The sequence below is a fragment of the Eulemur rufifrons genome, chromosome 1 (assembly GCF_041146395.1).
Source record: "Eulemur rufifrons isolate Redbay chromosome 1, OSU_ERuf_1, whole genome shotgun sequence".
Classification (NCBI taxonomy): Eukaryota; Metazoa; Chordata; class Mammalia; order Primates; family Lemuridae; genus Eulemur; species Eulemur rufifrons.
This window is the reverse complement of record NC_090983.1, coordinates 78,949,029-78,966,934: the sequence shown is the minus strand read 5'-3', so window position 1 is coordinate 78,966,934 and position 17,906 is coordinate 78,949,029. Positions and strand designations below refer to the sequence as shown.

Here is a 17,906-nt window from a genome sequence, read left to right as displayed (position 1 = left end):
CTGAATCCTCTCTGTCAGTACTTATCTTGCTGAGCATTGTGAACACAGGTAATATTCAACTTTTATACATCAATCTCTCCTTATATTGAATTTCTTATTTAATGCTACTTTAAAGACAAAGATGCTATCTTTGCCCCAAACTATTATTTATAAATTATCCCTTATGATGAGCAATGCCAAAATCATCATCCATTCCCCTAAACAACAAATCTGATTAATGGTAGACTACCCATTATTGGTCACACCAAAACTAATTATTTTCCAGCATGTACAAAGTTTTCTTTACATCTGACTAATCTAATCTGATATTTTTTTTACCTAGACTCATATACTTTTCCCACAACTCTGTCATGTTTCTTAATTCCATGTCTCCAACTCATCTTACTCCACTGTGCCTCAGTGTTGTTTCTAGAATCATCCACAGTAATTTGCCTTGGCAGTACCTACCAGGATGAGCTATCATATATGGAGTAATACACACTGAAGCACTTTAGAAAATTAATAAAATCCTTTAATCTGGTGTTATTATTCATAACTTTCACCATATGGATTCTCAAGCTTATTTATTCTAAAACATTGTGCTATATAAATCTCATTTCTTTCTTTTATTGATTGTATTCAGAGACTTCTCCTGAACATTCTCCAAGAATCATGACAGACCTTGGCTTTAGGCAAAACTTGTCCAAGTATCATATTAGCTCCACCCCTTTGGAGGAAAATGGTTCACTTTATAAGATGGAGTCTGCCATGTGGGTGGGGTAGGAGACACTCACTCCCTTTGGGAGCCATGCTTCATCTCTTAATGTTCCCTTTAATAAAGTAGATTGTGATCAACGTGGTTCAACAGAAGATCTATGTATTTCTTTTGAATATTGGTCAAAATACATTCCTAATTTGAGTCTAAAATCTCGTGGTGGAAACTACCCCGTTCGCTGACAGGTGATATTATCCATGCCTCATGTATGCAAATCCACAGGCTTTCGGTGGAAGATACTGAAATCATTTCCTGAGAATCAGTGTGGTTGCTTAATAAACGCTATAATGTGGCAACAATTTTAAACACAAAACATCAAAAACGCTAATATACATTTGTTTCCTGATCTTGTTTATTCCATATTATAACTGTTCATGAGACCTAATTATTTTCAGGGCACTTTCCCTTTCTCCCCTGAAGAAATAGTCAAGAAAAATAATGCTGTTTATAACATGTTAAATCTTTATCTTCTTTATTTTTATCAACAGAGTATAAAACATGTCTATGGATAACCCTGCAGGAGTCAAAAGCCTGTGGCAGGTTTTAGAGAATCATCTGCTACCTCCTGAGCTAGGAGGATTTTGAGGACAGAGCTCAGGAAGTTGCCATGGCTTGGGGGCAAAGCAGGCTTTTGCAGATAAACCTTAAGTCACAGATTCCACCTTATGGAGCCAGATATCATTTTGTGGATTAATTAATACTTGAGAGGGCTTTGAGCATGAAAGACATTGTGAGAACATAGTGTTTTCTTATTTTGAAACAAAGGACAGCCACTTTGGGGGAATAATTCTATTGATCAAGCTGGGCTTTTCTTAAATTGCAAAAAAAATTTAAACATTTTTTACTCTTTCAAAATTCTACTTTGGTAAGACAAAACTAGGTTTTCTAAAATATTCTTCCAGATCTTCAAGCTATTAATAATAAGTTGTATAATAACATTGTTATATAATTTTGTCATGCTAATAGAAACGATCTCTGAGTTTTCATTGTTTCGTGTGCCCTTCCTTTTCTCAAGCAGGAGTATGTTTGTTAATTCATGTGTATGTTGAGGCCATCCCTGTGCAAGGCACCACACTAGGCTTGCAATGATATGCTAACTAGTCATGTCCTTTTCTCAAGGAGCTTTTGGTTTATGGGTGAATGAAAGCATTAAACAAGTAAAGAAAGGCATAATTCTATAAATACAAATTATAAAACGTACTATGATGCAAGAAAAGCAAGTTTCTATGAGAGGGGCGTTCTCCTCATGTGGGATAAAGTAATCATAACATAATCTTTGGAAGGGGCAGTTACATTGAGATTTGCAGGATGGATAGAGTTTGCCACGCAAAGAATTGGAAGAAAGAAAAATGTTGCAAGAAGAAGGAACAGCAAGCGCAAGGGTCAAAGTTGTTACATTTGAAAAACTTCAAGAACACTCTATCAGCTAGAATATCATGAACAAGGCAAATGGGTCAAGGTTTGTGGGGAGACAGAGTCAGTACTTAAATCTTGAAGGGCCCTGAGGTGATGGTAAGAAGTTCAGAAGCTGCTGAAACACAGAAACAAGTTATAATACTTCTCCCATCCAGGCCCACATTTGAAATTCATTTAACTCTAGAGTAGAAAAAGAGAACACACACAACAACTGCAAAGGCTATTGACATTGAGCAATCCTTTCTTCCCTAGACTGAAATTAGGTTATAACATAGCAATTGAATTACACTAATAAGTTGTCCAGACAGTAACCGGGAAGGCCATTCTCACTGAAGTCCAATGACAGGCAATGAATGAGTAACATATTTAAATCAAAGACACAAAGAAATAGAATTCAGGGACGAAGAAGAGAGAAACTGAGGGGGAAGAAGAAGAGGTGAGATACAGGGAAAGCCTCCAGAAGACTGAAGAAAGATCTTGAGATACAAAAAGGTGCCTTCATCAGCTTGTTTTCCAAACAGAACCTGGATTTCTTGGTGGTGACCAAATGAAACACACTGGTTGCAAGATGAAAGGTTCAGGAAAAAGGCTTACGGGGGTTCTTAAACATCAAATAGTATAATAGCATTTTCAAGATGACATTTTGATGAATCAGGGGTGAAAAATCAGAGACATGCAGATAAAATTTCCCTTGAAATACACAGGGGTTTAATATGATGGGGAAAGGCACTTGGCAAAGCATAACATTTGTTTTGCCAAACCCAATATTTGAAAAATGGTTGAAGACAATTCGGCAAAATCCCATGTCCTTCTGAGTGAGAGGAAGTTTAAGAGAGGGAGAAAATCCATGAACGGATTGCTTAACAAATATACTAAAGGGTATAAATAAGTTGCAATTGAGCAAACCATGCCTAATTCTGAGATCTGAAATCAAGACCAGCTTATCAAAAATTTTTTTAAGTGTTCTTGGTTGCCTCTCTATGGGCATCATTCGAGTATTACACAGAATTGTTTTTCTTCGCTTTTCTTCTCTCCTTTTCATGTAATCATTGTACCCAACTTGAGAATTTTGGCTTACCACTTTTTAAAAGTATGCATCTGCAATAAATTATGTATTTACATTAGGTAAAAACATCATGTTGCACCTCTAAAAGCATCATATTTCATTCTTGAACTATATGTAAGGTAAAATTAAGCATTTAGACAATGTTAGAAAATTATTAGTACTTTTATGTGATGTACAGATAAGCTAGAGTTTTAAGGTGATTTTTTTTTTTTTTTTTTTTTTTTTTTTTTTTGCTGCTTTTGATTCTATTCTTAATGGGCTTTGCCCATTGCAAGTCCACATACATGGTCAGCAGAGCAAATATAGCAAGAAAGGCAGAGCCAGCATGGAAATAATTGGATGCTGAGAAGAAAATGTAGGCAACGAATCCCAAGGAGGAAAAGGGTACACTCTCAAGGCAATGTCAAGAAAAGAAAAGCAATAGAAAGAAGAAAGACAGAAATAGCTATTTCTGTGGGTAGTGGAGAAGTAAAAAAGAGATTTAAGAAGGAAAAAGAAGCATCATTGGGGGTAAAATGATGTAACCAAATGTGTCCTCATTCTGTGCTTTTTAATAGAAACCATTGAAATAAACGAGATTACCAGCAAAGTACTGTGATCTATTAAAAGTTTAGAAAAAGTATAGCAGCTGCCTCATTATTAAATAGGAAAATAATTAAATGCTAAATCTATTTGATAATTATAGTGGCCCAGGGTTGTGGTTATGGAGGAATGATACAAAGTTCTTTAAGATGAAGGTCTGTCAGTCAAACAGACGGTTTCACAGGGTAATGCTACATCAAAGGGATCATCCCAATTTAGGGCTGGGTCCTACCTCAGCTTTCCAGAAAACTCTAGAAAAATCATATTTATCAATATTATTAGTGTTTTCAGAGATGATAATCTCTTTCAACTATCTCACAGTATATAATGGGGAATATTCTGATGCTGACTATTAAAGTCACCTGCTCTACATCAAAGGACCTAGGAAGCTGAATCAGGAGTCAGATGGTTGCCCACGAACACAGAATCAGAACCAAGGGGAAGAGCACAATAACTTAAATGCATCAGCAGAGCAAATATTATAAGGCATAAGGGCCGTGTGGTTCTGGTGTTAAAAGCTAAACCCTTCTCATCAAAATCTGGTGAAAGTCTCAGATTAAGTTTATTTCCATTTATAAACATGTATTTTAACAGATCTCTTGGGGGGACTAGTGTAGATGAAAACCTAGTGTTTGCAATTGTGTCTGAGAACAACATAAAGCCTTCACACAAAAAATTGCCCTGTCTGTACATACGGTGAACAGCCTGGTCTTTCTGCCATGATTGTTACCATTCATCAAAGATTGTCTTCTGCGCCCCTGTCTTGTCTGTTGCCTCCAACAGAGGCTGATAAACAGGTGCTATCTGGGTAGCCCACTGCCATTCATTCTTCCCATCTGTATCTCAGCACAGATGTGTCTGCCTGAGCACTTCCTCAACGCTGGCAGACTGGCTGGCATCCAATCTGAACAAATTGCTGATCTTTCCAGCCATTTAATGTTAAGTAGGGTTTCGAAGGGACATTGGACAAATAGCTCAAGAAGCCAGATTTAGCATCTCAAGATCGGTTGACATTTCTTAAGTATACATAGTTTAGGAAGCACTATGGCTTTAAAGAACTTCAATTTGGCCTAGAATTTGGCACATAGAATCCTAAGTTTAGACCTAAAGCTATATGTAATTTTGTAAATTACTAGAGACAAGACCATCTGAGCCCTAGATGATCAGGATGCTCAACTGTAATTTATACGTCATTGTCTCTTCAGACCATGGGATTAACATCAAGTGGAATAATTAGAGTTATTAATAAGGTACCATATATAAACCCACAAGCAAAATACATAGTAATCTGCTTGCCCTACTGCTTCTTTCGGCTCACTAAGAGTATCCCAGAAAAACAGATTCCTGGTACATGGAACATGGTAACATATTTTGAAGTATGATGACAAAGAATAGTAGAATGGTTAACTCTACCTCCTAGAAGCTTTGCTTGCCAGCATGAGATCTAAAACAATGCAGTGCTTTCAATGTAGGAAGCCTAATTGGAGTTTCATATTCCAGGCTAAAAGATAGCCTAAGTCTCTGAGATGGCTGGAAAGGAGTATGGTACCCACTCCCCTAAGAAAAGGAACAGGAGTATCTTGAATGTGAGCTCACAGGGGTTTAAGTCTCAATAGAATTAAAATTGTCCTATTAATCTTTGCAGTCCTATTGTGAACAAAGCAGTTGGCTTTGAGGGGTAAAGGGTGTTACTAATCAAAAATTTGTCGAAAGAATGAATGAGCATATATCAAGTGTGAGACAATTGAGAGAAATGAATACCTGATCTCAGAAGTGACAACATATGCATGATAGTAGGATATGGATCTACTGTATGTAGCAATGTACATGCAGACACATGTAGACATGTAAAAATATGCATAGTAGTAATAAATGAAGTAGGTAAGTGTATATAGCAGAAGGATAATTGGCTTCTTCTAATGATCTGGAAGGCAGCTTGGACATTGGAAGATGATATAGGAGAAGATAACTAACTTGGTATTCAGTTCTTCCTCCTTATCTTTTCCTGGGACCTCTGTGCGGTCATTCCTGGAAACTCTATTACATTGACACAAGACCATGGGAACTGGCTCAGCCATTGATGGCAATGATGTCACATTTATTGAATCCTAAAGTGAAAAATCTAGCCCTTGGTCTCAATCTCAGTTATCTCGGGAAAAGTTGAGCAGCATCTAGGAGAACATTACTTATGTATTCAAGCGGAAGGAATTTAATGGTATATATCACAAACCTGTTTATGTTGATTTCTCCCTGTAAGAATATTAGCTTTTGTCTTGCACATTTCTCTTCTCCTTTTAGAGAAATTTTCATCAATAAAACATCTCTGTGGGTACCAAATGTCCATTCAGAGGTCTTTTAATGAATATTTTGGGGGAAAAAAAGGCAACATTTTTAGCTGAGAATGCATGCATTAATTTTTATGAAGGGTTAACAGATTTTGTAGCTTTTTGGTAGATAAATGCCAGGTTTTTTGGTAACTATTTTGTTTTTATCAGAAGAAAATTTAAATAAAACAATAAATTTTGTGTATGGTTACACAACAAAATTTCTCAATACAAATTCCTAAAGAAAGAGACCTCCTCTGTGGTGCTAATTCTATTGAAAACATCTTTCTTCCAAACACTTATACAAACCAGTGATGCCCCAGAGTTAAACATTAAATTTATTATATGGTTTTAGGGGATAGACAAATAAAATTCCCTGGCACCAAGAAAAATGCGTAGACTAAAAGGTGGAGAAAGCAAAAGAATAGATGTATCCAAATGAAACAAAAGGCACCATTGAATACTGAAACCATCATTCTAAAAATTATCCAAGAAAGCTTCATTAGGCTCTTTTAAAATTGTGGAGACCATGCTGAAGTAAAAGAAATTTCCCAGAAATGCAGATAAGTAAAAAATACTTTGCTTTGATGGTTATAATTCATCATCATTATCTTCATCATTATTGATTCAGTCAAAATGTATCCATCAAACACATTTTGAAACTGCTTACTATGTTATGTATCAGCAGTATAACAATGAACAAGGCAGAAAAGATCTCACCTATATCAGAGTGAGTATTGTAAACAGGCAATTCTTTAACTGGGGAGATTTTAGTGTTTTAGGACATCTCATTTACCCCCAAATATCTCTTCCCTTCACTTATCATACTGCAGATGAATATTTTTGCTTTGCCTAGTTTCTTATAAAGATTTAAATGAACATTTGAATATCCATTAATTCATTCATTTGTTCAAGCAATTTTATTATTGTATCTATTGATGCCAGTAAGTACTCTAGGAGCTGGGAATCCAAGTGTGACAGGTGTAACCCTTTTCCTTTAATGTGCTCACAGCACAGGTGCAAACAAAGCAAACAAGCAAATTAGAACATGATCCAATAAGTGCTATCGCAGTGATAAAATGGCAGAATGAAAATGGAGATTCAGGACAGGGGTGTGTAAAAGAGATGGTTGAGAAACCATAGAAAGACCCTCTAGTAAAAGACATACAAATTGAATTTTAAAGTAGATTTAGTATATTTAGGGGTTTGTGAAATGAAGACATGGTCAAAGTGGAGTATGACAGTCGGGGGGAAAGCATACATGGTGGCGCTGAGGGAGTGCAGTCAGTCCTCTGCTACTAGGCAAATGGGGAAAAAGAATGAGAGTAGAAATAGGGTCCTAAGATATTCAAACACCTCTACCCTCACATGCCGCAGCCCAAGTCTGTAGCCTGCACTCCGTCTTTTACCCTTAGTGAATTGCCAACACTCTTTTTCCCCATCTGCCTGTATCAGAGGACCAACTGACCTTCGACAAAGCAGACAAAAATGTAGATTGGCGAAAGGATGCCCTATTCAACAAATGGTGCTGGGAAAATTGGATAGCCACATGCAAAAGAATAAAACAGGACCCCTATCTTTCACTATATACAAAATTAATTCAAGATTGATTTAAAGGCTTAAATGTAAGGCATGGCACCATAAGAATTCTAGAAGAAAACATCGGAAAAACTCTGCTAGACACAGGCCTAGGTGAAGAATGTATGACTAAGACCCCAAAGGCAAATCCAACAAGAACAAAAATAAATAAATGGGACTTAAATTAAAACGCTTCTGCACAGCAAAGGAAATAATCAACAGAGTAAATAGGCAACCTACAGAATGGGAGAAAATATTTATAAACTATACATCCGACAAGGACTAATATCCAGAATCTACAAAGAACTCAAACAAATCAGCAAGGAAAAAAAAAAAAAAAAGAAAAGAAACAACTCCATGAAAGAATGGGCAAAAGACAACAGAAACTTTTCAAAAGAAGACAGACAAATGGCCAAGAAACTTATCAAAAAAATGTTCTACATTACTAACCATTAGGGAAATACAAATTAAAACCACAGTGAGATACCTTACCACCTTACCACTGTCAGAAGGGCCATTATTGAAAAGTCAAAACAACACATACTGGCATGGATGCAGTGAAAAGAGAACACTTACACACCATTGGTGGGAATTTAAATTAGTACATCTATAGAAGACAGTATGGAGAGTCCTTAAAGAGCTAAAAGCTGACCTACCATTTAATCCAGCAATCTCACTACTGGCTATCTATCCAACGGAAAAGAAGTCATTTTATCAAAAATACACTTGCACGCAAATGTTTATCCCAGCACAATTCACAACTGCAAAAATATGGAATCAACTTAAGTGCCCATTAATTCACACACATACAAAAACACACACATTTCATGGAATATAATTTTTACATGGACTGGGGGGATGGGGAGGAGATGGTTTTGGGATGACTCAATGTATTAAATTTATTGTGCACTTTATTTCTATTATCATTACATTATAATATATGATGAAATAATTATACACTCACCATAATGCAGAATCTAATGCCACCACTGATCTGACAGGAGGTGGAGCTCAGGTGGTGATTCGAGCAGCTGTAAATACAAATGAAGCTTCGCTGGTTTACCTGCCACTCACTTCCTGCTATGTGGTCCAGTTCCTAACAGGTCATGGACCAATACCAGTCCACAGTCATGGAGTACTACTCAGCCATAAAAAAGAATGAAATAATGTCTTTTGCAGCAACTTGGATGGAACTGGAAACCATTTACCCAAAGTGAAGTATCTCAGAAATGGAAAAACAAACACCACATGTTCTCACTAATATGTGGGAGCTAAATGATGGGTACATATGGGCATAAAGAGACATAAAGGACATTGGAAACTAAGAGGGAGAGGAGAGAAGGGGAGTGTTAAAAACTTACCTACTGAGTACAATGAACACTGTCTTGGTGATGGGCACACTGAAAGTCCTGACTCTTTAGCATTATACAGTGTATTCATGTAACAAAAACATTTGTATCCCCTTAATATTTTTTTTTTTTTTTTTTTTTTTTTTGAGACAGAGTCTCACTCTGTTGCCCAGGCTAGAGTGAGTGCCGTGGCGTCAGCCTAGCTCACAGCAACCTCAAACTCCTGAGCTCAAGCGATCCTCCTGTCTCAGCCTCCCGAGTAGCTGGGACTACAGGCATGCGCCACCATGCCCGGCTAATTTTTTCTATATATATTTTTAGCTGTCCATATAATTTCTTTCTATTTTTGGTAGAGGTGGGGTCTCGCTCTTGCTCAGGCTGGTCTCGAACTCCTGAGCTCAAACGATCCGCCCACCTCGGCCTCCCAGAGTGCTAGGATTACAGGCGTGAGCCACCGCGCCCGGCCCCCTTAATATTTTGAAATTTAAAAAAAGTGAAGTAATTTTTCTGGGGTGTTGGAGAAATCTTATAAAATAATTCTAAATTTTATCTGTATAAAAATAATTAATTTTGAAAAAGTAAGGAAAAGGTATTTGCTTTCTCAGATAGTAAAACATATTAGAAAGTTTCATTTAGTATTGTACATAATATTATCCTTTTTATGTCAATCAAACATATATATATACACATGCATATATAGATATGCATGTATATATATAGGGAGAGATGGTATATGCATAAAGAGTTTACCAAAGGATAAATAAAAAAATTGAAACAGCTAGTATAGACTTTGCTGGGAGTGAACACATTACAGTTTGCATTGTGCATTTATTTTGCCTAGAACTCCACAAACAACTCTCTTATAATGAATTATTGAATTTCCTTTAAGAAACTTGCAGTTGTATTAGGAGCAAAAGCCAATATCGCATGCTATAGTAATGAAGCAATCCCACATCATGGAAGAAGAGGACAATGAGACAGTGCTACAACAGTGTCTCTTGGAAACTGGACCACATGAAATGTCGCTGTTTTAAATGCCCTTCCAGGCTTCAACTGCCTAAGTTATCTGGTTCCATTGAATTCTTCCCCCTCCCACTCCCACCTCCGGCCTCAGCAGGTACATGGAGAAGATAAAAAGGAAGAACTTTTCCAAGGACAATAAGTAAAATTAAGGAAGGCATTAAATTTGTCTTTGTTTTACCATTTTCAATCAATTTTTTAAGGTAGTGACTTCAATGCCCAGAAAGAAAAGTGAGTAAAGGTGTATTGCTATCTAACAAATCCCTCACATTCTTCTTCACAATGTCTTTCAACATCTTGTAATGATTATGATCATGCAGGCACTTCCCATAAGCTATCTATGCATTATTAATGAAGTTCTATAACTGGAAACTTCCATCACTGCAATGATTCTTGAAAAGCATAGATTCATTCAAACTAACAATGCATAGAAGTTTGTCACAGTTTTAACATATGCATTCTTCTTACAGATGGTTGAAAAAGAAGGTTATCTTCAAAAAGCTAAAATTGCAGATGGAGGAAAGAAACTAAGGTAATAAAAAGTTCTTTAACCCACTTTTATATAACTATGCTAGTTCCCATATCCTCAACTTGTGTTACTGCTATTGTTTGGGAAGCAAGGCCCTATGGTGCCAGACTGGAATTCCTCTGCTACCACTACAATCAACATTATTTTAATATAGTGGTAGTTTTCAAAGAAAGTTACTACATTCTATATTGTTGCACAGAACATAAATGAAATGCTTCTTGTTCTCCTAGGGCATGAAATCTTTAAAAAAATGAAAAGAAATAAGGCGACGAGTCTTGATTTCTAGGATTAACAGATCTGGGGATGAATGGACTCATTTGTATTACGTAAAAATTTCCTGGCCAGACACTGTGGCTTACACCTATAATCCTAGTGTTTTGGGAGGCTGAGGTGGGAGGATTGCTTGAGGTCAGGAGTTCGAGACCAGCCTTAGCAAGACCAAGACCTCATCTCTACAAAAAAAAAAAAAAAAATAGGAAAATAAGCTGAGCATGGTGGTGTGCACCTATAATTCCAGCTATTCTGGAGGCTGAGATAGGAGCATCACTTGAGCCCAAGAGTTTGAGGCTGCAGTGAGCTATGAGCTATGATGAGTCCACTACATTCCAGCCTCTGCAACAGTGCAAGACTCTGTCTAAAAAAAAAAAAAAAAAAAAAGAAGAAGAAGAAAAAAAAGAAAGAAAAAAAATTCCTTACAATACATTGGGAGAATAATTTTTTAAAGGATGGAGGATTTGAACTACGTTTGTAGCTTAAAATAGAAATGGAGAAGATAAAAAAAAATAATAAAATAAAAATAAAATCTTGAACACAGTTGAGGGAAATTTGAAACGGGAATAAATTCTTCAGATAACAACAAAAAATCTTGAAAAAAAAATTAGATTATGTTGATAGGAGGACTGAGAAAGATGCTAGTTATGCTGTATATATGGGATACTTAGTAGTAATCATTTCCATTTTAGAATTTTTGCTACTTCTCACATTGGTCCTATTATGTACTTAGCTTTATGCTAGGTGATATGCAAGCTACAAAGTATGTAGAAAATGCTCAAATTGGGACATGAGGCATTTACTCATGACTGTTTTAGTAATAGTTAAAACCATATAGGATAACTGTACTAATTAGCTACACAATAGCACACCTGTTTGTTGTATAATGTAATTCATTGTTAGAGTGACACTCTGGCTAGCGCTAGAGAATAAAGTATGCTTTTGTTTGATGGCTATGATGGATTATTTATATAGTTCTTTAAAAGAAAAGTGTGTGGGGGGGGAATCATCCATAGTTCCACTACTTAAAATAGCTATTTTAATTTTAAAAAATAAGCTCTGTTTTCTGCCTATATTGTCTTATTCTGGGATAGTGAACAGGGCCTTGAATCTTCTCCTGGATTGTTGTTCTGCAGTGGCTCTGCAGCCAGCCTCCCTTGAAGGGTCCAGGAGACAGATGCACAGGGGACAAGATCAAATGCAAGGCTGCCTTAAAAGTATTTGTATTCCACTGATTGGTATTGCAGTTGAGCATCACTTCATCTACTTAGAGTCATTCAGGTTCTGCATTCTGAGAACTGCCTGTTTATAAAGCTTGACTATTTTCTATTGAGTTTCTTGTTTTTGTTTTTATTTTTTTGATAATTTGAGGGAACTCCTAATATATTTGAGATAATATTTTGTCAAAGTTGGATGGTGGAAATATCTCCTACAGGTTTATGGGGTTTGTTTTGTTGTTATTGTAAATACTTTACATATTGAATATTGAATGTATAGTCAGCATGATTAATAACACCCTACCCTACCATGTTGATGGACTATAATATATCAAATCATTTCTACTCTCCTTTTTTATTTGATTTTTAAGTTGACTTCAGTTTTATACTAAAAGAGTTATAATTGCAGTAACCCTCATACTGTTTGTCAATTCTTATTTTATATTTTTTAAAGAGAAATGCTAAACCTGGATTACTTGATCAAATTGCATGACCATTTTTTATGACTCTTATTACGTGTTGCCATATTGCTTGCCCAAGGAGCCTGTATACTTTTATCACTAGCAACAAAAGCAGTCAGTTTACTTATAACTTTGAAAAATTGTGTAGTTTTTATTGTATTGATAATTTAGTAAGTAATAAATAATATACCATACTTTCTACAATTTGTGTATCTTCCGTAAAATTTCTTTCGATAGACTTTACACCATTTATCAAGGATCTTCATATCTTTTTATAAATTTTAATGAGTTAAGGAGCAATATTAATGGATGCTTACTCTGTCAAGAACATGGCTAAAGTAATGCTTTACCAGCAATACTTAAGCAATACTACAATATAAGCTTTATTATTACTACATCCTATTGTACGAATGGAGAAACTTGGTCACCTGCACTAACCTCTCCTTTCTCCCACATCCTATTGTATGTAGCGTTAGTATGACAGAATTTAGTCCTGTCTTCTGTTTAAAACATGTTTATTTTATCTCTTTTGCTTTAAGTTGTTTGAGGTCAAGGACCAAAAATTGTCTTTTTATTTCATGATATCTACAGTACCAAGGACTTCAATTGTCACTTAATAAATATCATGCTGTTAATTTCTATAGTTTTCTACTCATCAATCCATTCCAGATCATCTATACTTTGTATTTTCTTATTTTCCTTCTTCCTCCTTCTTTTCTATTTGTATTTAATTCCATCTTTTGTGTATCTTCTCTTTCTCTCTGAGTTTGACCAATCCCAAAATATGAACAGGAGAGACTCAAAGGAAGAAGAACTCATTGGCTATAGCTTACATTCCTAAAAGATCATACATTTAGGCTTATTTTGAAATTTTGAAATGGGATTATACACATTTCTCTAATGACACACTGACAGACTTGAAAGCAGAATACATTCAGCATTCAATTTTAAATTTAATTTTGAACATTGAAAATATTCCTCAGCTTTTCTGATTAAGCTTAGGAATTTCTTCATTTAAGGAATTCCATCCTCAAAACTCTAAGAAGCCCTGGCCACTCTGAAACTCCATGAGGCCCTAGGAAGGTTAATTTCAATGCTTAAACTCACCCGACAGCACTTTTATGTTATTTCAACACAGTCACACTAGTCTCTCCCTCTGCACCCTGTCCTTCCCCTTGGCCGACTCCTTTGTGTCTTGCACTTCTTATCACTTACCGATTCTCAATCTGCTCTCCCCTTCAGATGAGCACGGAAAGAAACACTTGGCGGTGAGAATAGGGACAGAAGATACGTGTGAAAAGAAATGCAGGAAAGGGTAGTGCAGTGGTTATGTCCACTGGTGCCTGCTTTCCTCCTAAGCCTTGATTGTCCTAACAATTGTTATTCAGAATGGAATTCTCTTTAGAACACGATACTAAGGTGCTTTCCGAATGTGAACATATCTTTTCTTTAGTATTTTCTGTTCAGGATCACAATAAATTCTTCCAGGCTGAATCTGTCTTTCTCTATTTTCTTGCAACACGGACAGAGACGTGTGTCGTTTGTACCTCAGTGTCTCTTTAGCCCACCTTTCAGCAGTCGTAAATTATAGGAAGCTTAGAATATAACAGAGAAAAAATAGGTTCCTAGACCTACCAGTCTGAAAACCAGTGCGAACATTTAACAGTGTCCGAATGATTTTGCAGTAAATCACTTTCACTCCCATCACGGGTGCAGACTCAAGTCAAATCCATCGTGACCAAGTCAGGTAACAAAGGCAGATGGCCCAAATAAGAGAGGCTAAAATTGGTGAAGTAATCTCAAGTATATTTTCCTCTGGCTTTTTTGTTCCTCACTGCGTCATTACCTCAAGAAGGCATAAGAGAAGTGAGTGTAGGATACAAAGCTTTGGTGTTTAGAGCAAACAATGGTGTTAAGCCTAGAGCTCAAGCTAACGGATTCTTATAATGGTAATGAATATTTTAAGGACCATTTTCCATCAAGCGTTCTCCAGATAAGCTGTTACAATCAAAGTTGCTGTTATTATGTGCTGCCATCCGGTGTTCATTCTGTAGAATGTCAAGCTGATGTCCGTGTTAAGTTTTTTGTTGTTTTTTGGGTGTTTTTAGTGTTTGTTTGGTTTTAGTTTAGTTTTGTTTTTGTGGGCTCCTTTTTTTTCTTTTTCTTTGGTTGTTTTTTTTTTGTTTTGTTTTTGTTTTTTTTTCATTTTTTGCATTTTCCAACTTCACAACTCAGGATTTGTTTTTAGAAAAGTTTTGTGAAGTGTTTCACTTGGATAAAATGCCCACCAATTGCATAAATTGAACATACCTGCCCTTATACGAATTTAGTTCTCTCTCCTTCCTAATTGTAGTTAGTACCTTTTCTTCCCTTACATGTGAGTTTTTCTGTGTGTCAAAAAAAAAATAAAATAAAATAAAATAAAAACCTGCATTTCTTGTCCCAGGACCTGTCTCCTGCACTGAGTCACTAGGATCAATCCTTTACCTAATTGTTATCTATAAATCAGTGTGGAGACCAGTGATTGCCTCACTTATTCCTGGGACTTCATACTTACTAAAGTTAGATATTTCTTGAGCTGTGTTTCTTCTTCACCCCTTATGTCTACCCAACAGCTTGGTTTTTATCCATTTGCATGGAAAAATAGAAAACCACGCTGTGCAATTTATGATTAAGTGTGTGGGAACTGACCGTTGCTAGGTGAATTTCCCAGCTGACCACCACGGTAGGGAGAGTAGGCAGGGATAGAAGGGCCTGCAGTTCAGCATGGTGAGACAGTCCAGGTCAGGCTCAGAGTGGCTTTGCTCCGAGGAGAAAGAAGTTCTAGTACCTCTTTGACCACAGTTCTGTGTCTCCCTCTCTTAGCTCCTACCGTGAGGCTCTGCATAGACATGTCAGGCATAACTAAAGGGACAGCTGCACCCCCTGCTCTAGAGACCACTGAAAGGCTGGAATGAGCATGGGCTTCAAGGTCCAGGAGACTTGGTCTGAATCCCATCTTTATGACTTGTTTTCCCTTGGTTAGGATGCAGCTTCACTAAGCTTCAGTTTTCTCATCTGTAAGATGGGGGTAAAGCCTACCTAGTAGAGTCATATGGAGGATTTATTGTTTCCATGTTTATTTTCCATCTTCCTGCAGTTAGAGATAAAATTTTTGAGGTATCTCTTATCTTCTTTTGTATATTAAGCCCTTAGAATTGTGTTTGGCATGTGGTAAATGTTCTAAAGATACTTGTCACTGGCTTAGTGATTAAGTTACATGATGCATGTAAATACCACGTGACATACCTGCTACAGCCTGGGGTACAATGCAAGCTCATAATATTGACATAGGTATGAGAAATCAGGAAGACCCTTGGAAGAAGCTCAGGTATCAGCCAGTAGAATTATAAATTAGAAAAAGTATCCTAAATTTGAAGTGTTAGATAAGAAATAAAAGAATACCAGCAGTGCTGTATCAAAGCAGTAGGGAAATAAGGAACAGAGAAGGACATGTGACTTTTTAGTCTTCGTTGGTAAACAATAGTAAACAGAGCAAGGAATATCTAGATGTGTGACCCTCTTGAAATTTGAAAACCCATATGTACTTTTACTCAAAACATCTTTAATGATCACCTACTGAATGTCAGATACTGTGTGCCCCATCCTAGAAAAGCTCTAAGAGACTAGAGATGGTGTCCATCTCTTTGGAGGAGCAGGGGAGTTGGGATTAGAGGGTATTTTTATTCTGAAAACTGCTTCATCCTAGGAAGGTCTATTTGAAGAGTGTTATCAGAAACTGCTAGACTCACCTGTCCTGCTTAAATCCTTTAAGCTTGCAGGAGTCACCCACTTCCTGAGGCGTCACCCAGTACATTGAATGGCAGTCACCTATAGTGACTTGGTTGCATATGGGAAACATTAAAGGTTTAAATCAGGAAAAACCTTGCCAACTGGTTCTTTTCACACTCTCTCCAGAGCAGACAATGTCTTACAAGAGGCTCACTAGGTTAGAGTAACTGGGTGAGAAGGCTGTTCCACTGGTATCCTAAGAACTATGGCAACCCCATAAGTCAAACACATCACAATGAGGAATGGACTAGACAGATACATCGTAAAGACAATAATCAAGTTTCTAGAGTACTTTGTTCAGAGAAGAAGGGTCAGACCTAAGTCTAGGTTAAAATTTGCTCCCATTAGGTGAAGTCTCAGCTACTCCCATACTAGAGGCTCTTGACTCCCTTTCTGGTTTTATGTTCCCTACTGAGCACAGATGAGTTTGCTAATCACGGCCCAGAATAATCTCCATCAGGAAAGAGACAGATGTGCCATGCCGTCAGGAACACACACCTGCTTCTGATTTCTGATGAGGAGTTGAATGGTACATTATCCTACTCCTTCGAATCAATGCAACCCTAATAGAAGAGAGCTCAGGAGTGATGAATCTTTGCCCAATATTTCTAATAAGAATCAGGTAAATTATTAATAGTTAATAACAGAGCCCAGATAGCTGATATGTTTTCACAGGCTATGCACATTAACTTTTATAATTTAAGGATTCCAACCAAAACTCTGTTGAAATCTGATGTTGATAATATCCTTAACTAGGGTAGCACTACTTAATCCTTAAAAATGGATTAAAATAAGGAACAGACTATAGGTTTTGGAGTCAGAGAAACTGGATTTAATTATAAATCTAAGTGTATGACCTTAAGTAAGTTACCTAAACTCTCTGAGTCTCATTTTCCGTGTTAGTAGATAGAGACATTAGTACCTTCAGCATCTTTTGTGTGAAGCTAAACCTATGCTAGATGATCAGATTTATACTAGATAGTCAAAATAATTTATGCTAACTATTATTGTAAAAGAAATCATGGGGAAAATTGAAATGAAAGAAGGGCATCTCAAAAGTTGTCAGCAGCATTTTATTCTTTATTTTGAAATGAAATTCTTTTCAAGCATAGATTTAAATGCTTTCACTTTTATTCTAATATGATAGAGACAGTGTTTGTAATTTATAAACTCAAAAAGAAATAGCACTGTATGTAAGGTGGCAAAGCAATTCATATTACTAAGGTTCCAAGACCTGCAGTTCTTACCTTCTGCAGCTGGTTCTTCTGATTCACCTAACAAGAACACAGTTCATAGAAGTTCAAAGTCCTAACAATGAGATAATTGAATTTCATGCAACTTCAGTTCTAACCAGCTCCAGTTCCAACTTTAAGGAAGGGGAAAGTTTTGCCAGAAAGTTCTATAAATGATCAACATCCGAAACAGATTCAAATCAAAACCATTTATCCAGGACTTACTATAGATAGGACGCAAATAAGGTATAGTTATCTCCTTGCTAGAGGATGAAAA

General features: G+C 36.5%; 1 protein-coding gene across 1 annotated transcript in view; it reads left to right on the top strand.

The window, feature by feature from the left end:
* Nucleotides 1-17,906, top strand: part of ARHGAP15 (Rho GTPase activating protein 15) — a 565,257-nt gene that overhangs the window by 50,073 nt on the left and 497,278 nt on the right. Inside the window, exon 3 of the mRNA XM_069473002.1 lies at nucleotides 10,560-10,621. Coding sequence (XP_069329103.1) covers nucleotides 10,560-10,621 — 62 coding nt within the window. The remainder of the gene's footprint in view (nucleotides 1-10,559; nucleotides 10,622-17,906) is intronic.